This window comes from Trichomycterus rosablanca, chromosome 8 (genome assembly GCF_030014385.1).
Source record: "Trichomycterus rosablanca isolate fTriRos1 chromosome 8, fTriRos1.hap1, whole genome shotgun sequence".
NCBI classification, from domain to species: domain Eukaryota; kingdom Metazoa; phylum Chordata; class Actinopteri; order Siluriformes; family Trichomycteridae; genus Trichomycterus; species Trichomycterus rosablanca.
In genome coordinates this window covers 30,436,385-30,454,338 of record NC_085995.1, presented here as the reverse complement: position 1 = coordinate 30,454,338, position 17,954 = coordinate 30,436,385, and the positions used below count along the sequence as shown (strand labels likewise).

General features: G+C 39.7%; 1 protein-coding gene across 1 annotated transcript; it reads left to right on the top strand.

Moving 5' to 3' along the window:
• The first annotated feature begins 4,368 nt into the window (after positions 1-4,368).
• ckmt1 (creatine kinase, mitochondrial 1) lies at positions 4,369-14,165 on the top strand. Its single transcript, XM_063000022.1, has 9 exons — positions 4,369-4,633; positions 7,848-8,046; positions 8,590-8,685; positions 8,872-9,093; positions 10,305-10,390; positions 11,557-11,680; positions 12,526-12,660; positions 13,506-13,631; positions 13,752-14,165. The coding sequence occupies exons 1-9, from the start codon at positions 4,485-4,487 to the stop codon at positions 13,863-13,865; spliced, it is 1,251 nt and encodes a 416-aa protein (XP_062856092.1). The 5' UTR covers positions 4,369-4,484; the 3' UTR covers positions 13,866-14,165.
• The last annotated feature ends 3,789 nt before the right edge of the window (positions 14,166-17,954 follow it).

Here is a 17,954-nt window from a genome sequence, read left to right as displayed (position 1 = left end):
TGGAAGAGTGTCTTTCTCAAATGTCAAATTATTACAAAGATTCAATTTCACCACAGAAGGTGTGTGTTAGGAACGGCCCTCCTTGGTCAGGGAAGTAGTCTGCAGCAGTGAAGAAGAGATATAACTGGGTAATTGGATACTACTAGATTGGGAGAGGGCAGCACAGTGGCTCGGTGGGTAGCACTGTCGCCTCACAGCAGGAAGGTCCTGGGTTCGATCCCCAGGCAGGGCTGTCCGGGTCCTTTCTGTGCAGAGTTTGCATGTTCTCCCGGTGTCTACGTGGGTTTCCTACCACAGTCCAAAAACATGCAGTCAGGTTGATTGGAGACACCGAAATGCCCTATAGGTGAATGGGTGTGTGTGTATGTGTGTCTGCCCTGCGACGGACTGGCGCACAGTCCAGGGTGTTATTGTGTGCCTTGCACCCATTCAAAAGCTGGAATAGGCTCCAGTATCCTGCCCCCCCTCCCCCCCAATGACCCTAATTGGATAAGCGGTTAAGAAAGTGAGTGAGTGAGTAGATTTGGAGAAAAAAATATCGTATATAAAATTTATATTTTAAAGCTAGTCATATGCTGCCAGCAGCCTACGTGCAGAATTTTATTGACCTTTGATCAGGAGTGGGTGTGGAGAACTTAACCCTGGCCTATTTTTTCCTTACAGTGAATATGTGCAGATAAGCCATCTACTGTAAAATCTTTTCTCATGACGTAAAGGTAATGCAATGACTTAATGTTAACTCGTTATATACCAGTATGATAAATTGCTCTGAAGTAAGTGAGCAAAGGGTGACTTAGTCCGGCGATGGACTGCCACGCTGTTTAAGGTGTTTTCCTGTCCTCCTGTGCCCGTGTTCATGTGGCAGTGGACCCAACAGTACCGTAACTTAAACCCAATCCTGTTGCCAAATAACATTTTCTGAACAAATTAATTACTAATTGTTCCTTTTTATATGAAGAGAGTTTAATGAAACAGGTTTAATCAGTATAAATCGGTATAAATTCTTTGCTTAGATGAAGTCTCTGAAATGTAACATTTCTCAATTTGTAGAATTACACCTTAGCACAACAGCTAACAAATCTAATGGCCACCTATACTTTTAAACAAATAGTAATTGCAGTCCTTGTTGCAGGGCTGACTGGATTTATGTAAAAGTAAAATTAGAAAATGAACATTTTCTGTATCATCATTTTCTGAGTTGTGTGCAAAGAATTGGATAGGAATGGTGCTCCAACCTGTGTGGGCTCAAAGCTTTCTTTGTCTTAAAAGATTGCAAGATGATTACAACATGATTCAGTGGTGCATATTTATTTGTTCTATTCTACGATGAAAAGAAAAGTATGTGCTTTTAAAACACTGATGCTGGGGAAATGACCATATAAATAAATCAGAGAACTTAAATTATAATTATAAAGGTTACACACAGATGTTTAAAATACATTTTACCAGGTTAATGTATTGTCTAGTTTTCAGCAGTAAATAATAAATGTCTCTGTGTATTACATGAATGTATATTGCTAAGTGTTGCATAGCACCTTGACTCAAAAGAATGACAATAAAACAAAAGCTAAACTTGAAATGGGACAAGACATTTAGTTTGTTGTCAGCACTTGTTGTGTCACTTCTAAGCAACTTTGGGCCCAAATCATTTGTACAAACATGAATTGTAAAAGCATAACACTGTTTTGGCCAGGGAGATAGAATGGAAACTCATCTCATACTGATAAGAAATGAATCCAGATGGTCAGATGTAATCCAAGAACCGCCAAAAAGCAGGTCTGTCATAATAAAGAAGCCGCTGAAAAGAGGTGTCACTGTCCAGGCCGGCTGAAATACGAGAAAGTGGTCTTTGGTCCTTCTTTTTCTTCATTATTTCAGCAACAAACATTATTCTAGTCTTATAGTGCTGAATTTAAAGAAACAGCGTGTTTTCTTGCAATGTACCTTCTCAGCCTAGGCCCGCTTGACAGTGAACAGTGTCACCTGTATTTTAGCATCTTGGATTTTATGCCACACCATCTTTGATTTTGACTTTTGTATTTTCACTTAAATCATTAAAACAAAGAGAAGATTTTTGAGGGCACTGGAGTATTAGGCTGGACTGGTAAGTTAAGGGTTAAACATCACCAAGGCACAAAAGACACACCTCTTTTCTTTACCTGTTCACCTCACCTCAGTTCTTTACCTAACTTTGCCTCTTCCCTCAGTTGGTCAAGGGCACCTGCTTGCTCTATCTGCAGATCATATCACACAGTAAGTTGACTTTTTTCTTCATAAAACATAAAAATGTACAAATACACAGTCACATGTGTTAATTTAGTTGCTTTTATTTTAGTTTATTTCTGTATATGTATCATGTTTAATGCTGTTTTTTTTTATGCACAGATCTTTTTGTATGAACAGCTATTAGCTAAATAATGAACTAGTTCACAGTGATATTTTTTACAAATTAGATGTGTAACTGTTCCGGTTTAACTTTATTTCATGCATTGTTATAAAATATATTATCCCTGTATTATACGTTCTTGACCTTTGATCAGCAAATCCGAACAATCGCATTTCCTGATTTCATTCATCAGGCATAGTATTACGAGCTTGTAGTTGAGCTGCTATCCAGAATACAGAGCCATCATAAATCTTAATAAATTATGCCTTTACTAGGTCTTTTTTTTGTTATGTAATTGCAAACTGATTAAGTCATGAATTAAGTGTAATCTATAAAATGGCCCTGTGAAAATGCTGACAGTGTGGGCTAGCATTCCCATCTATTGAAAATAGAAACTTTTTGGTGTGCCCCTTCATATATGACCATAAACTTTAATTGCATATTAGCTACATTAGCTTCTAGCATCTCTGCAAGATTATTTTGTTTTCATCAACTGCTTTAACCTGATCAGGGTTGCAAGGCAGGAATACCCTGGCCAGAGCACCAATCCGTCATAAGGCTTCGACCAGACCTTCAGACATAGCCAATCATGTCTGTGTAGACGCTCAGCCAGCCGATAGTACCTTTAAGATTCTAACCCAGATCTTAGCAGTGGTGGGCTACCTGTAAAAGACCATTGCATCTAGGGTTGCCAACCGTCCCGTAAAATACGGAATCGTTCCTTATTTGGAAACTAAATGTGGTATTTCGTATTGAACTGATACAGGACGCGCTTTGTTCCGTATTTTTATCAATGGGAGCAAAATGCTGCAGATTAGACTGAGACAGGCCGATATGTATGAAACTGCTGCTACCGTGGGAATTAGAAAGCGTTCGATTATTATTTTAAGTAGTGTTCACTTTTAGTGTTAGTAACGCTATGTGTGCGCAGGCATATCAGCACAACAACCTGTTTAATACTCTGCTGTTTGAGTAGCGCAGTGGGCAGAGCGCAGCGCGCATATTTTTCCGCCCTAGGTTCGAATCCGGCTTAGGGTGAAAATAAAGTAACACAAGCAGGGCCAGCGCTATGGGGGCGCGGGGGTGGGCATTGACCCCCCCATCCCGATTTTCTCACTGCCCCCCTAAGCAATGCAGTCCAGAACCGGGGCTGCATGTCAGTGTGAAGATGGATTATGTAAAAATGTTGTTTGCACTATTAAGAAAAAATGTTACATGATGTTCTTTATGCATGATGTTTTGCCTAAAATATGGTTCTGATTTATTATAATAAAGAATGAAAATAATAAATGTTAAACAGCCTGAATAAAACATTTTGATAATGTTCCTATGACGGTGTAAGACCCGTTATATTTTTTATAGGTGCAACCCTAACCGCCCCCCCACACCCTATGTCTTTCGCCAACCCGCCAGCCCAGGGTGTTCCTTATTTCCAGTTCTGAAAGTTGGCAACCTTGGTTGCATCATTAGAGGGCCCTGCATGATTATAAGAACTAAGAAATTATTCCTCAATCCACTTCTGATTGTGAAGTGAAACTAAGTGTGAGAATCGTATTGCATGAGTATATTGCATACCCTGAACGTGTTGTTATATACTAAATATGCAGTCAAATGTGACAAACCCTATGCAAATATAGTAGATCTGCACCTTCCATTATGTTTGTTCAGAAGCCCTAAAACAGGGAAGGAGTGCATGCTAATTTATGCTGTTTTAGAATGGGCCTCCCTGCAGCCAATCCCATGCCAACCAACCATTCATTGTCAAATAACTCCCATTCATCGCTGTACTACAGGGTTCCGTGAGAAAGCTTTTAGTCCGTCAAATTTAAAAAAACATCTAATTTAATATAATAAGTTTACTATACGTTCAAAAAGAGAAGTGCTTGTGCTGTGCGGATGTGATTCATGATCACAGTGTATGGTTAATTTCGGGGAGGGGAGGGAGGCTGGTGACTCAGTGCTGCTCTCAGTTCTACAGCATAGCGCTGCACTGCGTTCCCCCGCATTCATTCACTCCTCAACCCACCAACACTGCCTCGTTTTCACCATCAGATCCCGACCTCTGAAGCGTTTCCTCCAGCGGATTTTCCTTATCATCATGGCTGCTAACTTCGGACGGATTTTGTCCTCCAGGAGGAGACTGGGTCTGCTGTCTCTGGTGGGCGCAGGTTCTCTCAGTGCTGGATTGTATCTGAACAGAGAGAATGTGAGCGCTGCAGCGCAGGTCCGGAGACTGTACCCGGCCAGGTAGGTTACACCGATTCTCACTGTGGGAATGGACAACAGTTACATCGCCACCATGAAGCTGTGCATTCAAATATTACGGCTTGTATAATGCTTACGTGGACATGCTTGTGTGTGCGCTTTGGCACGTAGTCCACGTCTCGTGTAGTAATTTGGATAAGCCTGTAGCGACGTCATCATTCCATTGTCATTGTATGTCCTGTCATTTAGAGGTTATATCCAAACCTGATCTCATTTATTTATCAGTAATATCCAAAACAGTGTGAGCTAATATAAAACGTGGGGATATAAATGTACAAATATACAATAATTTTTTTAACATGTGTAATAGTTGCAGCCGATCAGCCTATATACATTCTACATGCATTCTGCACCAGTTTTATTATAGTAGGCTCGAGCGCAAATCAGTACAGCACACGTATAACTGTAAATGTGAAGCACTGGAGTTTTGTATATAAATAAATATGATTTTTATCAATTTTTTGACATTTCTTGTTTTATAAAATGTTTCTATATGATAGTTTGGAACGTCCCAGGTTAACAATGGTAGCTGCAAATAAATGCAAACGCTGTTGCTGGATCTTTCCATCCAGCCAAAATGGCGATGGTTGTCCTCAGTGCTGTGAATTATAAATTCCTAACGACTTAATGCCTTTACATCCAAAGTATCAAATGTTCTGCACGTATTTATACATACAGAAAAGAAACATAGCAGGTTTTGTCTTTAAATAACTTAACAATAACTTAACAATGTGATTGGTATCTAAGTTAAATGACAAACACATTTAAATATCCATGGCTTAATTAGACACACTAATTGATTAATCATTCATAATTCAGGCTGGATACCTTATTACATTTTGAGATTTTGCCTAAGTAAAAAGCCACTTTTTTACTTTCACTTATCAAGATTGTCAAGATTCCAGTTAACAATAATCCCTGTTCCCATCCTGGACAAAAATTCTCAATTCCTCCTGCTACAGAAAACACTGGTACTGCTAAAATACAGGGGTTGGACAAAATAACTGAAACCCCTGTCATTTTAGTGTGGGAGGTTTCATGGCTAAATTGGACCAGTCTGGTGGCCAATCTTCAGTAATTGCACATTGCACCAGTAAGAGCAGAGTGTGAAGGTTCAATTAGCAGGGTAAGAGCACAGTTTTGCTCAAAATATTGCAATGCACACAACATTATGGGTGACATACCAGAGTTCAAAAGAGGACAAATTGTTGGTGCACGTCTTGCTGGCGCATCTGTGACCAAGACAGCAAGTCTTTGTGATGTATCAAGAGCCACGGTATCCAGGGTAATGTCAGCATACCACCAAGAAGGACAAACCACATCCAACAGGATTAACTGTGGACGCAAGAGGAAGCTGTCTGAAAGGGATGTTCGGGTGCTAACCCGGATTGTATCCAAAAAACATAAAACCACGGCTGCCCAAATCACGGCAGAATTAAATGTGCACCTCAACTCTCCTGTTTCCACCAGAACTGTCCGTCGGGAGCTCCACAGGGTCGATATACACGGCCGGGCTGCTATAGCCAAACCTTTGGTCACTCGTGCCAATGCCAAACGTCGGTTTCAATGGTGCAAGGAGCGCAAATCTTGGGCTGTGGACAATGTGAAACATGTATTGTTCTCTGATGAGTCCACCTTTACTGTTTTCCCCACATCTGGGAGAGTTACGGTGTGGAGAAGCCCCAAAGAAGCGTACCACCCAGACTGTTGCATGCCCAGAGTGAAGCATGGGGGTGGATCAGTGATGGTTTGGGCTGCCATATCATGGCATTCCCTTGGCCCAATACTTGTGCTAGATGGGCGCGTCACTGCCAAGGACTACCGAACCATTCTGGAGGACCATGTGCATCCAATGGCGGTGCCGTGTATCAGGATGACAATGTACCAATACACACAGCAAGACTGGTGAAAGATTGGTTTGATGAACATGAAAGTGAAGTTGAACATCTCCCATGGCCTGCACAGTCACCAGATCTAAATATTATTGAGCCACTTTGGGGTGTTTTGGAGAAGCGAGTCAGGAAACGTTTTCCTCCACCAGCATCACGTAGTGACCTGGCCACTATCCTGCAAGAAGAATGGCTTAAAATCCCTCTGACCACTGTGCAGGACTTGTATATGTCATTTCCAAGACGAATTGACGCTGTATTGGCCGCAAAAGGAGGCCCTACACCATACTAATAAATTATTGTGGTCTAAAACCAGGTGTTTCAGTTATTTTGTCCAACCCCTGTAGGTTCTACTGGTTATGAAATATAGGGATTTACATGAGCTTTCGGGTGGCACCATGGCTAAGTGGGTAGCACTGTCGCCTCACAGCAAGAAGGTCCTGGGATTTGATCCCCAGGTGGTTCGGGGCAGTCCTTTCTGTGTGGCGTTTGCATGTTCTCCCCGTGTCTGCGTGGGTTTCCCCCGGGTGCTCCGGTTTCCTCCCACAGTCCAAAAACGTGCAAGTAAGGTGAAATGGAGACACTCAATTGTCCATGACTTTGTTCGATATAACCTTGTGAACTGATTAATAAAAAACATAAAAAGCACAATTATTTGTTAATAAGTCAGTCATAATCTGTTTATCAATTATTTTGACTTAGCTAAAATCACACCACATCACAAGTAATGCAGAAATTTTATGTATTCCAAATGGGTTACAAATTTTCTCTCATAGTTGTTAAGCACAAAGTTTGGGCTACTCAGAAGGCTTAGGTGGTAAAACACGCTCACCCACCAGTGTTAAGGTTGCTATCGGCCGGCCGGGTACCTACACGCAGACACAATTGGCTAATGTCTGCTGGGTGGGAGGGCCGAAGGGATTCCTCATCATTTCTGCAATTAAGGCCTATGCTGGCCAGTTGATGGTGCCTGCACAGAGACAAGGAATAATGGAGATCACTGTGTGACGCTCTGTACACGTTACAGCTGAAAAGAAGGTGAAAAGAAATAGTTGGCAACTGCACATGTGTTGGAGGGGGTACATATTAGATGAGGCCCTCCACTGCTGCTAACCCGTGCTGTGGAGAGATACAACCTGGTAATTGGATACAACTAGATTGGGAGAAAAAGGGAAAAACACATCAAATAGAACAGTGAATATCACACAGTTTGGATGACAGTTGTACTGTCCATACCAACGCATGCACAACAAACAGTATAGCTCAGGCTATACCCTACTAAATTCAGTAATCTCTTTTCCTTACAGTGCAGAATACCCGGATTTACGGAAGCATAACAACTGCATGGCCAGTCACCTGACACCTGCCTTATATGCCAAGCTGTGTGACAAAGCCACTCCAAGTGGCTTTACACTGGATCAGGCCATTCAGACAGGTGTGGACAACCCTGGGCACCCGTTCATTAAGACTGTAGGCATGGTGGCAGGAGATGAGGAGACATACGAGGTGAGGGCATTATTTATAAAATCACCACATGTTTTGAATATGGTTAATGCCACTATATAGAGGCATACGTTAATTTATTTACTTTGCCTAACCACTTTAACCTGGTGTGGGTGGTGGGACGCCACATAGGGGGTAATTTAAAGCAACATAAACAACAGCATTCTCTTATCCACCTTATACAGTTAACAGTAGTTGGTGAAAGGCTAAATTATTTGTAATCTTGCATAGAGAAATGTTATTTTTGAACTGATTGCCAATTCTGTCCTACAGTGTGGCACAAAGTGGTGAGCCACGACCCATCATTGCTTGCTTTAGAATGCCTTTATTTGGCGTATATACATATACACGAGTACATGCATCAACTTCTGTGTTTCTGTTTACAAAATACAATGAAGTATATCAGTGAAAACATCAGAAATCTTTTAAATAAAGATTTAAGAGACTTAACAAATCTTTGATTCTTTTTTTATTGCATTTTACAATAAGATGTTTTAGTTTTTGGGGGAAATTGGGTTTGCAGCTAAAATTGTATTTTTTTAACAGGTGTTTGCTGATCTTTTTGACCCAGTCATCACTGAAAGACACAACGGCTATGACCCACACACTATGAAGCATCCTACTGACCTTGATTCCAGTAAGGTAGGCAGATTTATAAACTGTTGGCATATTTTTATTACTGTAATATTTTAGCTGCTAATACAATGTGTTGTGGGAAACATTTTGACCCATATTTTTATGCTACGTACTTTTAAAACCAAGATTTCCTGCTAATTCTAAAAAAACTGTATTTAAATATAATAAAACTAAATGAATTTCTTTCCACAGATACGGGGTGGTATGTTTGATGAGAAATATGTGTTGTCGTCGAGGGTGCGGACGGGCCGCGGTATCAGAGGTCTGAGTCTGCCTCCGGCCTGCACACGTGCTGAGCGCAGAGAGGTGGAGCGGGTGGTGGTAAACGCCCTTTCTGGGTTGCAGGGTAACCTGGCAGGCAAATACTACAGTCTGACTGAGATGACTGAGGAAGAACAACAGCAGCTCATTGATGTGAGTATCTGTCCTGCAATTGTTACAGTGCTTGAGAATGCTGGGAACAGTAAATTTATTAATAGACAAATAGCTCCTGCTGCGCCGCAGGATTTTCCGCTAGCACACTAACACAGAGTTTCTGAACTCCTTGGTTTGAAACTCGGTGTTGCCTCCATTCGGCTGGGTGCCATCTAGCGGGCATAATTGGCAGTGCCTGCAGCAGATACTAATTGGCCACTGTATCTGCAGGGTGGGGGCCGGACTATGTGTGGGTGGGTGGGTCTTCATATGCTGTGTAAGGACCCTGATTGGCAGAAGAGACGCCTGTGCAGAATGTAGGGGCGAGAAGAGGAGGGCTGTACAGTGACATGCTCTCCTCAGATGCAATCTGGTATCTCTGGAAGACAAAATTGAGTGTGCTAAATTGGGAGGAAAATGGGGAGAAAATGCGTAAAAAAAAAAAAAAAAAAAGCTCCTGCTGTTCTGTTCTGTTTTGTGAGATGTTTCCCTGTGCTGTGCTTTTACAACAGTTGTTTAAATTACATGGTTATGTAATTTAAAACTACTTTTTTTCTTTCGGCTGCTCCTGTATTTAGGAGTCACCACAGCGGATCTGGTTTTCATACCAGACTTAGCACAGATTTTAAGCTGAATGGAAAGCATTGGTCTATCTTTGTTTACAAAGCACTAGGCCTCTCTTGATTGCATCACCTGTTTACGTAATTTTTAAAAAACTTGTTACAACTTGCCACATATCAGCAGTAAGAAGGAAAATGTTGGGACAGCTCATTTAAAAAATGCACAAATGGATGTATATTAACAACTGATATGAAGTTGACCAAACAAAATCTTGGGTTCATACTGTCTGCGATGAAATAAAAGTTGAAGTACATGTAAGAAACACTGCAAGTTTTTTTTTTTTGCATTTTTCATACTGTCCCAACATTTTCTGATTTGGGGGTGTATTTCAGAATAAGCAATAATTTATAATAATAATAATAATAGAATGCCAAGTTAGATTAAACTATAAATGTATTGTCTTTTTACTGTATTTGCTTAAATGTAGCCAGTTGATTCACTGTTTTTAGAAACATCTTAAGGTTTGTACTTAAATATACTACCATATATGACGGCCTGTTTTAAACTGTTCTGAAATAGTGAGCTAAATGTATATGCCTGACAAAGAAATCAGTCCATTCTTTAACATGCACATCTGTTTGTTCCCACAGGATCATTTCCTGTTTGATAAGCCAGTTTCGCCTCTTTTGACATGTGCAGGAATGGCACGGGATTGGCCAGACGCTAGAGGCATCTGGTAAGAGTCACCTTAGTTGAAGCCTAAAGATCTAGATTGATGACATGGTAAAATAAGTGTTTAATATTTATTTAGGACAAACTGATCACTTACATAGGGCGGCATGGTGGCTAAGTGGGTAGCACTGTCGCCTCACAGCAAGAAGGTCCTGGGTTCTATCCCCAGGCAGGGCTGTCCAGGTCCTTTCTGTGTGGAGTTTGCGTGTTCTCCCCGTGTCTGTGTGGGTTTCCTCCGGGAGCTCTGGTTTCCTCCCACAGTCCAAAAACATGTAGTCAGGTTGATTGGAGACACTGAATTGTTAACACCCTATAGGTGAATGGGTGTGTGTGTGCCCTGTGATGGACTGGCGCCCCGTCCAGGGTGTTACTGTGTGCCTTGCCCCCATTGAAAATCTGGGATCCAGAACCCCCCACCCCCCTCTCCGCCTGGCCCTAATTGGATAAGCGGTTAAGAGAGTGAGTGATCACTTACATTAACGTGACAGCAATCTCTTCTCCAAATGTAAGCATATGTATGGCATCTTGGCTGCCAGGGCAACTGGCCTTTGACTTGGTGCACATTTGAGCTTAAATAATATTGAATTGCTTCTAAAATAAGATACTGCTTTAGTGTCTAGCAATGCTATTGTGACATGCATGAATGTAAAACTGGTATATCACTAACACAGTAGATTTGAATAAATGCAGAAAAGTGAGTTTGGGTAGATACTGCTTTGTTTTTCACATTAGCCTTAGCTCTCTATTAAGGATTCCCTCAAATAATTTGCATCTTTACAGACCCACTGCAGAATATCATAGTTAACACTGAGCAATAATTACTTAGATAGATAAATTTTGCAGCCTGGTGTGTATTATTTACGTATAATCAGGCAGCCCCAAAGTGGATCCAGTCAAAAGTTTTGATGGTCCTCATTAGATTAGATTTACATTCTACTACTGCACCACTGAACAGTAAAATAATAACATTACTGGCATAGATTTCAAAATAAGTTTTATTTTGTTGGGAGAAAGAGTTAACATTAATTAACTGACAGATTAACACTGATAAAAATACCAGAGAAAAACACTTTGCACATTTGCCTTGTCTGTTATTTCATTATAACAGGATACCTTCTCTGGACTTTCTAATTGTTTTGTGTTTAATCAATTCTTGTCTGAACATTTCAGGCACAACAATGAGAAAACCTTCTTAATATGGGTCAACGAAGAGGACCACACTCGGGTTATCTCCATGGAAAAAGGGGGCAACATGAGGAGGGTCTTCGAGCGCTTCTGCAGGGGCCTTCAAGAGGTGAACTCACTCATCTCTCATTCCTTATAGCAACACTGAAGTAACACAAGCTGTTCTTATTTAATGTGTTTACTGCAAGCTGGCAATATATTTATATGAGAAATAATAGTTGCTGTAAACAAATCATACAAGACCAGCTTAAAAGCACTGAACAAACATCACAGCTCTGTTCAATTCATCATAAAGAACTGACTGGAAAGAATATGAAACTACAGCTATACGTGGTCTGTAAGGCTGCTCATCTGAACTAGAAACAGTGAAAATTGAATAGACTGGCAGGAGTTGCAGAGGTCAGCATTGTTCTTCCTGCACTGTAACCACAGTTTAAATTAACTGATCTAACCTAATCTAAGTTACAGGCTGTTCCAAATCACAGGCTGAAACAATTATTCATGTGAACAAAACGGTTAGATTCACTGACAAACCCGAACTTGCAAATAATAACACTTGTGCAAGTTTATACAAGTTAAAAATCAATAATAATTTATTAACATTTGAAAATAACTCGTTTCTCCACACCGTCAGCCTTTTATTTTTAAATTTTTCTGTGAGAGAAGAGCTGCCGCACTGAATGCTGGGATTGCCTTGATCACTAAGGACGCTTCCGATGCTCACTCGTTCTTGTGTCAAAATAACGTTGACATTTTAAGATGCCTAAGTAGACAACATATTAAGGCATCTAGGATTTCGAACAGCCCATTCTTGGGAGTGCACGTAGTATGACGTAAAATGCTGCCTATGTAGAGAGCTCACGAACACACCCCATGTGTACTGAACCACAAATGTGCACAAATTTGTTGAGCATATGACTTTTATATATTGCTGAATTTGTCTTCCCCCTGCAGGTGGAGAGGTTGATTCAGGAGAAAGGCTGGGAGTTTATGTGGAATGAGCACCTGGGTTATGTCCTCACCTGCCCATCCAACCTTGGCACAGGGCTGCGAGCTGGAGTGCATGTCAAACTGCCCCGCCTAAGCAAGGTATTAATTAAACCGTAATTTGGTGCATGTGTAGTGATACAGTAGCAGCTTAAACATGTGAATATGTGCAATATTTGTTAAAACTGTCATTTTTAAATACTTTTTATGTATTTTTATATACTTTATATCTTATATTTTTGCATCTTGCTGTTGTAACAACCACAAACTAGTTTTTAAGCCTATTGTACCTAAAATCTTACAGAAGATCAGTTGGTCAGTGTAATTACAAAAATACTTTTTCCCTTATATATAAAACTGTCATTTTCAACAGTGTTTATATATGGCAAGTTTATAACAATTAAATTTTAATTACATAATAATTTAAGTGTTACATACATCCATTAACATTAGAACCATCCCCCAGAATGTGCATGACGATGTCTATTTAGTAACATCTGTGCATATCACGGTCAGTGATGTAGTAAATGTTTGACACGTTGAATGCAGCAGATGTGGGCAGCCAAAAACCTAAGTGACTTTGATAAGGGCCAAATCAATACAACCAGAAGACTGGGTTGAAGTATCTCAGAAACATCAAGGGGTGCTCAAAGGCAACCCTGGTAAGTACCCACTGACAGTTACTCGTGGAGGAAAGCCACACGTCTCCAGCACACGTGTATATGAGCTGTACATCAAAAAAGTCTGTCTTAAAATACACTATGGTGCCTGTTTTCCCATAGACTTCCATTTTAAATCAGCAGCAGTATCTGACAAAACAGTTTTTCAAGCAATATTTTGGTTGAAAAAAGGTTTCAAATCAATTTCTTTAATGCAGAGACTCATGCCAATTGGGATTTTCGTAATCGAGTGGTTTTGTAATACTTTTGTTTTCTGCTCTGGCATAGGACCCTCGCTTCTCCAAGATCCTAGAGAACTTGCGGCTACAGAAAAGAGGCACTGGCGGAGTGGACACAGCTGCTGTGGGGGGCACTTTTGATATCTCTAACCTGGACAGACTTGGCCAGTCAGAGGTAAAGTAAAAATACAGCCTTATATCTTCTTTCATACACTTTTTGATTTATTATTAACAAATTAACAAACAAATGACTGAAAACTCTTTTTCCTGTATGTGTGTTTGGTTGTGTACTTAGGTCCAGCTGGTCCAGACGGTCATTGATGGAGTGACCTACCTGATTGAGTGTGAGAAGAAGCTGGAAAAAGGCCAAGACATCAAGATACCTGCTCCTATTAGACAGATGAAGTAGACGGGCTCTAACTTCATCCCATTACACCCATAATAACAGCCATCTGAAATTATACTACTGTAAACGTCATGCAGCATGCCATCTATGTGTTGTGTCTCTGCAGCTCAGCTCCTTACATTAGATTGTGTACTGTATGAATGTGTTAATGTGACATTACTGTTCTGTCACATACCACCATTTTTAAATTGATTATGCTGCAATAATAACATTATAACCTTTACTGACATAGGCAGTTGACAAACATATGAATGTTTTTTTGTGACAAAATGCTACATTATATAAAGTGCTTATTGACAAATACATTTTTGTCTTATTGCAATTCTATTAAAATGTATTTAAATCTATTTTTAACTGCATTAAAAATACAGAAAATATACGAGGGATCTTCAAAAAGTTATATATTTCCATTGGAAACGGTGAGGGTGGGAGGAGTAGTAATTGGGCATGTCTGAGAGACTGAGATAGAGCTTGTAGTCTGGATTTAGCGCCATCTGATGTCCACCTCTTTGCACCACTTAAGAAGCTTTAAGAGGAAGAAGATTTTCATGTGATAAAGATGTGAAAGCAGTGGTGCATCAGTGGCTACATGCTCGACCAAAAAATTTTTTTGCTGATGGCATTAAAAGGTTGGTATGACGCTGGGAAAAATGCATCAAAAGGTGACTATGTAGAAAAGTGATGTCATTTGTTTATGAAATTATTAATAGAGTTTAAAAAATTGCAGAAAATTTTTGAAGAACCCTCGTACAGTGGTGTTCAAAAAAATAGCAGTGATTTTAAAAAAGCGAATAAAGCACAAAATCATTTTAATAACTTTTATTTCCATAAATGCAAATGCACTGAAAATACTACACTTTCAATTCTAAATCAAAACATTAACAAAATTTAGTCAGTTTGTGTTCATCCTTTACAGAAAATTAAGAAAAATGAATATTAGGCTGTTCAAAATAATAGCAGTGCAGCATTTTTCTTTAAAAACTAAAAAAATGTATCTATAACTATTTACTTTAAATTACTGAACTAATATTTAGTGGCAGAACAATTGTTTCCGAGATCTGTGTTGCATGGAGTCGACCAACTTCTGGCACGTCTGACCAGGTATTCCAGTCCAGGATGATGAGACTACATTCCACAGTTCTTCTGCAATTTTGGGTTTTGCCTCAAAAAAACACGTTTCAGATTTCTGCCCACAAGTTCTCTATGGGATTGAAGTCAGGAGATTGGGCTGGTCACTCTATTACCTCAATCTTGTTTGTCTGTAACCAAGATGTTTTGGGTCATTGTCATGTTGAAACACCCATTTTAAGGACATTTCTTCTTCAACATAGGGCAACATGATCTGCTCAAGTATTCTGATATATTTAAACTGATCCATGATCCCTCGTATGCGATAAATAGGCGTAACACCATGGTATGAAAAACATCCCCATATCATCATTTTGTACCACCGTGCTTTACTGTCTTCACAGTGAAGTTTGGCTTGAATTCAGTGCTTGGGGGTCGTCTGACATACTGTCTACGGCCACTAGACCCAAAAAGAACAATTTTGCTTTCACCAGTCCACAAAATGTTGAGCCATTTCTCTTTGGACCAGTCAATGTGTTCCTTGGCAAATGTTAACCCATTCAGGAAACGTCTTTTTCTTAACAACGGGACTTTGCAAGGAGTTCTTGCTGGTAAATTGGCTTCATTTAATCATCTTCTGTACTCACTGGTAAATTTAGATGTTCCTTGATCTTTCTGGAGGTGATCATTGACTGAGTATTTGCTATTTTGGCTATTCTTCGATCCAATTGAACAGTAGTTCCACGCTTCCTTCCGTATCTTTCAGGTTTTGGTTGTCACTTCAAGGCATTTGAGATCATTTTAGCTGAGCAGGCAATAATTTGCTGCACTTCTCTGTATGTTTTTTCTCTCTACAATCAACTTTTTAATCAAAGTACGCTGTTCATCAGAACAATGTCTGGAACAACTCATGTTCCCCAGTATTTCAAAAGGAAATGTGCTATGACCAACCTGTGCAACATTTGCCACCCTCCTACATTAAATAAGGGCCAAAACTGACACCCGTTCTTCTGCAGAATGAATGACTTCACTAATTGAACTCCTCACTGCTATTATTTTTAACAACCCCCTTTCAATCAATGCTTCGATTACTCAGAATGAGTGGGATGCATGTCCTAATTGTTGGGTTTGTTTTGTTTTCATTACTCTACTACACTTTCAAGTAAATTTTTTGCTATGTAGAAATAGCATTTCTACTAAAAACAGTGATTTATCAGGTTAATGGTGTTGGACTGCTATTATTTTGAACACTACTGTACATACCCCCAATCACATAAAATATATAGTATTTGTTCACTTCCTAGAATCACAGTGGTCATAGTAATTTTGAAATGGAAGAAGCTTGGCTCAACCTTGAACCTTCCTTAAGTTAAGAAGGGCTTAGGTCAGCGAGGAAGGAAAAAACCCAACAGTCAGTCTAACAGAGCTTCAAAAGTTTGCAGAAATGGGAGCACCTGTTGAATGGACAACCATTTCTGCAGCACTCCATACATCAGGCCTTTATGGCAGAGTAGTACGACAGAAGCAACTGATGAGTAAAAGGCATATGACTGACATAAAAAAGGCATATGACAGCCCTCTTTGAGTTTGCTAAATGCAATGTAAAGGTAGTGCAGATCAGCTGGCTAGTACCATTCTGCCATATCAACAACTGTTTAGAACACTGGCGGATCCTAACATTACAAAAAGCTAATGAGTGGAATATGTTTATTTATCATTTTTACCTCAGTGTATGGGGGCACATTTTAAGTATATCTGTCTATATGTGCCACCTTCCCCAATATATATTGTGATGACGGCTTTGTGGTTAAGCTTTTCTGAAAAATAGACACAGAAGACAAATACATACAAATAAATTTGTTACATTTAATAAAATGTTACCTCACTGGTATAATGCAACCAACTTTGGTACACTTCTTACAGTGCCACTAAAGTTTACCTACCAGGTCCTGCAGCTGATTCCTCTGCTTCCTACCAGGTTGTGTTAAAGCATTTCCAGTAGAAATGCATTTTTTTGCTAGATTACCTGCACACATCTCCCAATCTATTTTTCCTACCTTAATGTTGTTCCCATAAGTGGATATTTAGCCCCCTCAGCTGGAAAAGGACTCAGTAAAACAGAATAAACCATGCTCTTAAAAATCAAACCATCAATAAATAAATTTCCAATATGCAATATAATTATGTATTAGGATAAGCAAACATTTTATGGTCTGACTCAAAACTCTCATTCTAAAGAAGGTCATCATAATTCATTGTCTGTTTTACCACCACTTTATATTCAGGGTCGCAGTGGGTCCAATTCACTTGGCGAAAGGTAGGAAACACCTCGGACAGGTCGCCAGTCCATTGTAGGGCAAACATGTACGCATACATACACTGGTAATTATATGCAAGGCTCCATCTGCTAAGAGCACAAGATTAATTTACTGTTGGCCCAGCATCTGGCAGCTTTATTGGGATATCAATTTGACCTTTACATAGTTTGAAGAAGCTTGACCGGATGGTCTTTTTTGAAGGGTAGCAGCCAAGAAATCTTTTTTACTGAAGGGGAACTGGGTGAAAAGAATGAGTCATAAAGATTGGAATGAAAATTAGTGGTATTGTGAGTTACATAGATTGATTAACCCAAGCTATAAGTTTGGGTCCAATCGTCAACAATATGTGGTAAAAAGAGCTAGGAAGAGATGAGTGAAACATGATGGAGGATCTGTCCTGGTTTGTGGCTGCATTTCTGTCAGTAGTGTTGGTGATACTGTCTAAATTGATAATCTCATGAATGCTGATATGTACAAACAGCTTTTATTTCCTTATATCATTTCTGATTAGATTCCGCCTGATTTGAAATGGCTTTATTTTTCAATATGATAACAATCCCAAGCTCACAACTAATGCAATGATATTATTATTGTTACTTGGAAGGAAAAACAGCTGATAAAACACTGACAGTCATGGACACTCTGGAGTCCAGACCTAAGGCAGTATGGGATTATCTAGAAAGAGAAAGAAATAAAAGACAGTCTA

What these genes read in the sequence shown, in the direction of transcription:
- ckmt1 (XM_063000022.1), top strand. Translation starts at nt 4,485, where the DNA reads ATGGCTGCTAACTTCGGACGGATTTTGTCCTCCAGGAGGAGACTGGGT. An exon ending in TCTGCAGGGGCCTTCAAGAG is followed by an intron (nt 11,681 to 12,525) that starts GTGAACTCACTC and finishes TTCCCCCTGCAG; the next exon opens with GTGGAGAGGTTGATTCAGGA. An exon ending in ACAGACTTGGCCAGTCAGAG is followed by an intron (nt 13,632 to 13,751) that starts GTAAAGTAAAAA and finishes TTGTGTACTTAG; the next exon opens with GTCCAGCTGGTCCAGACGGT.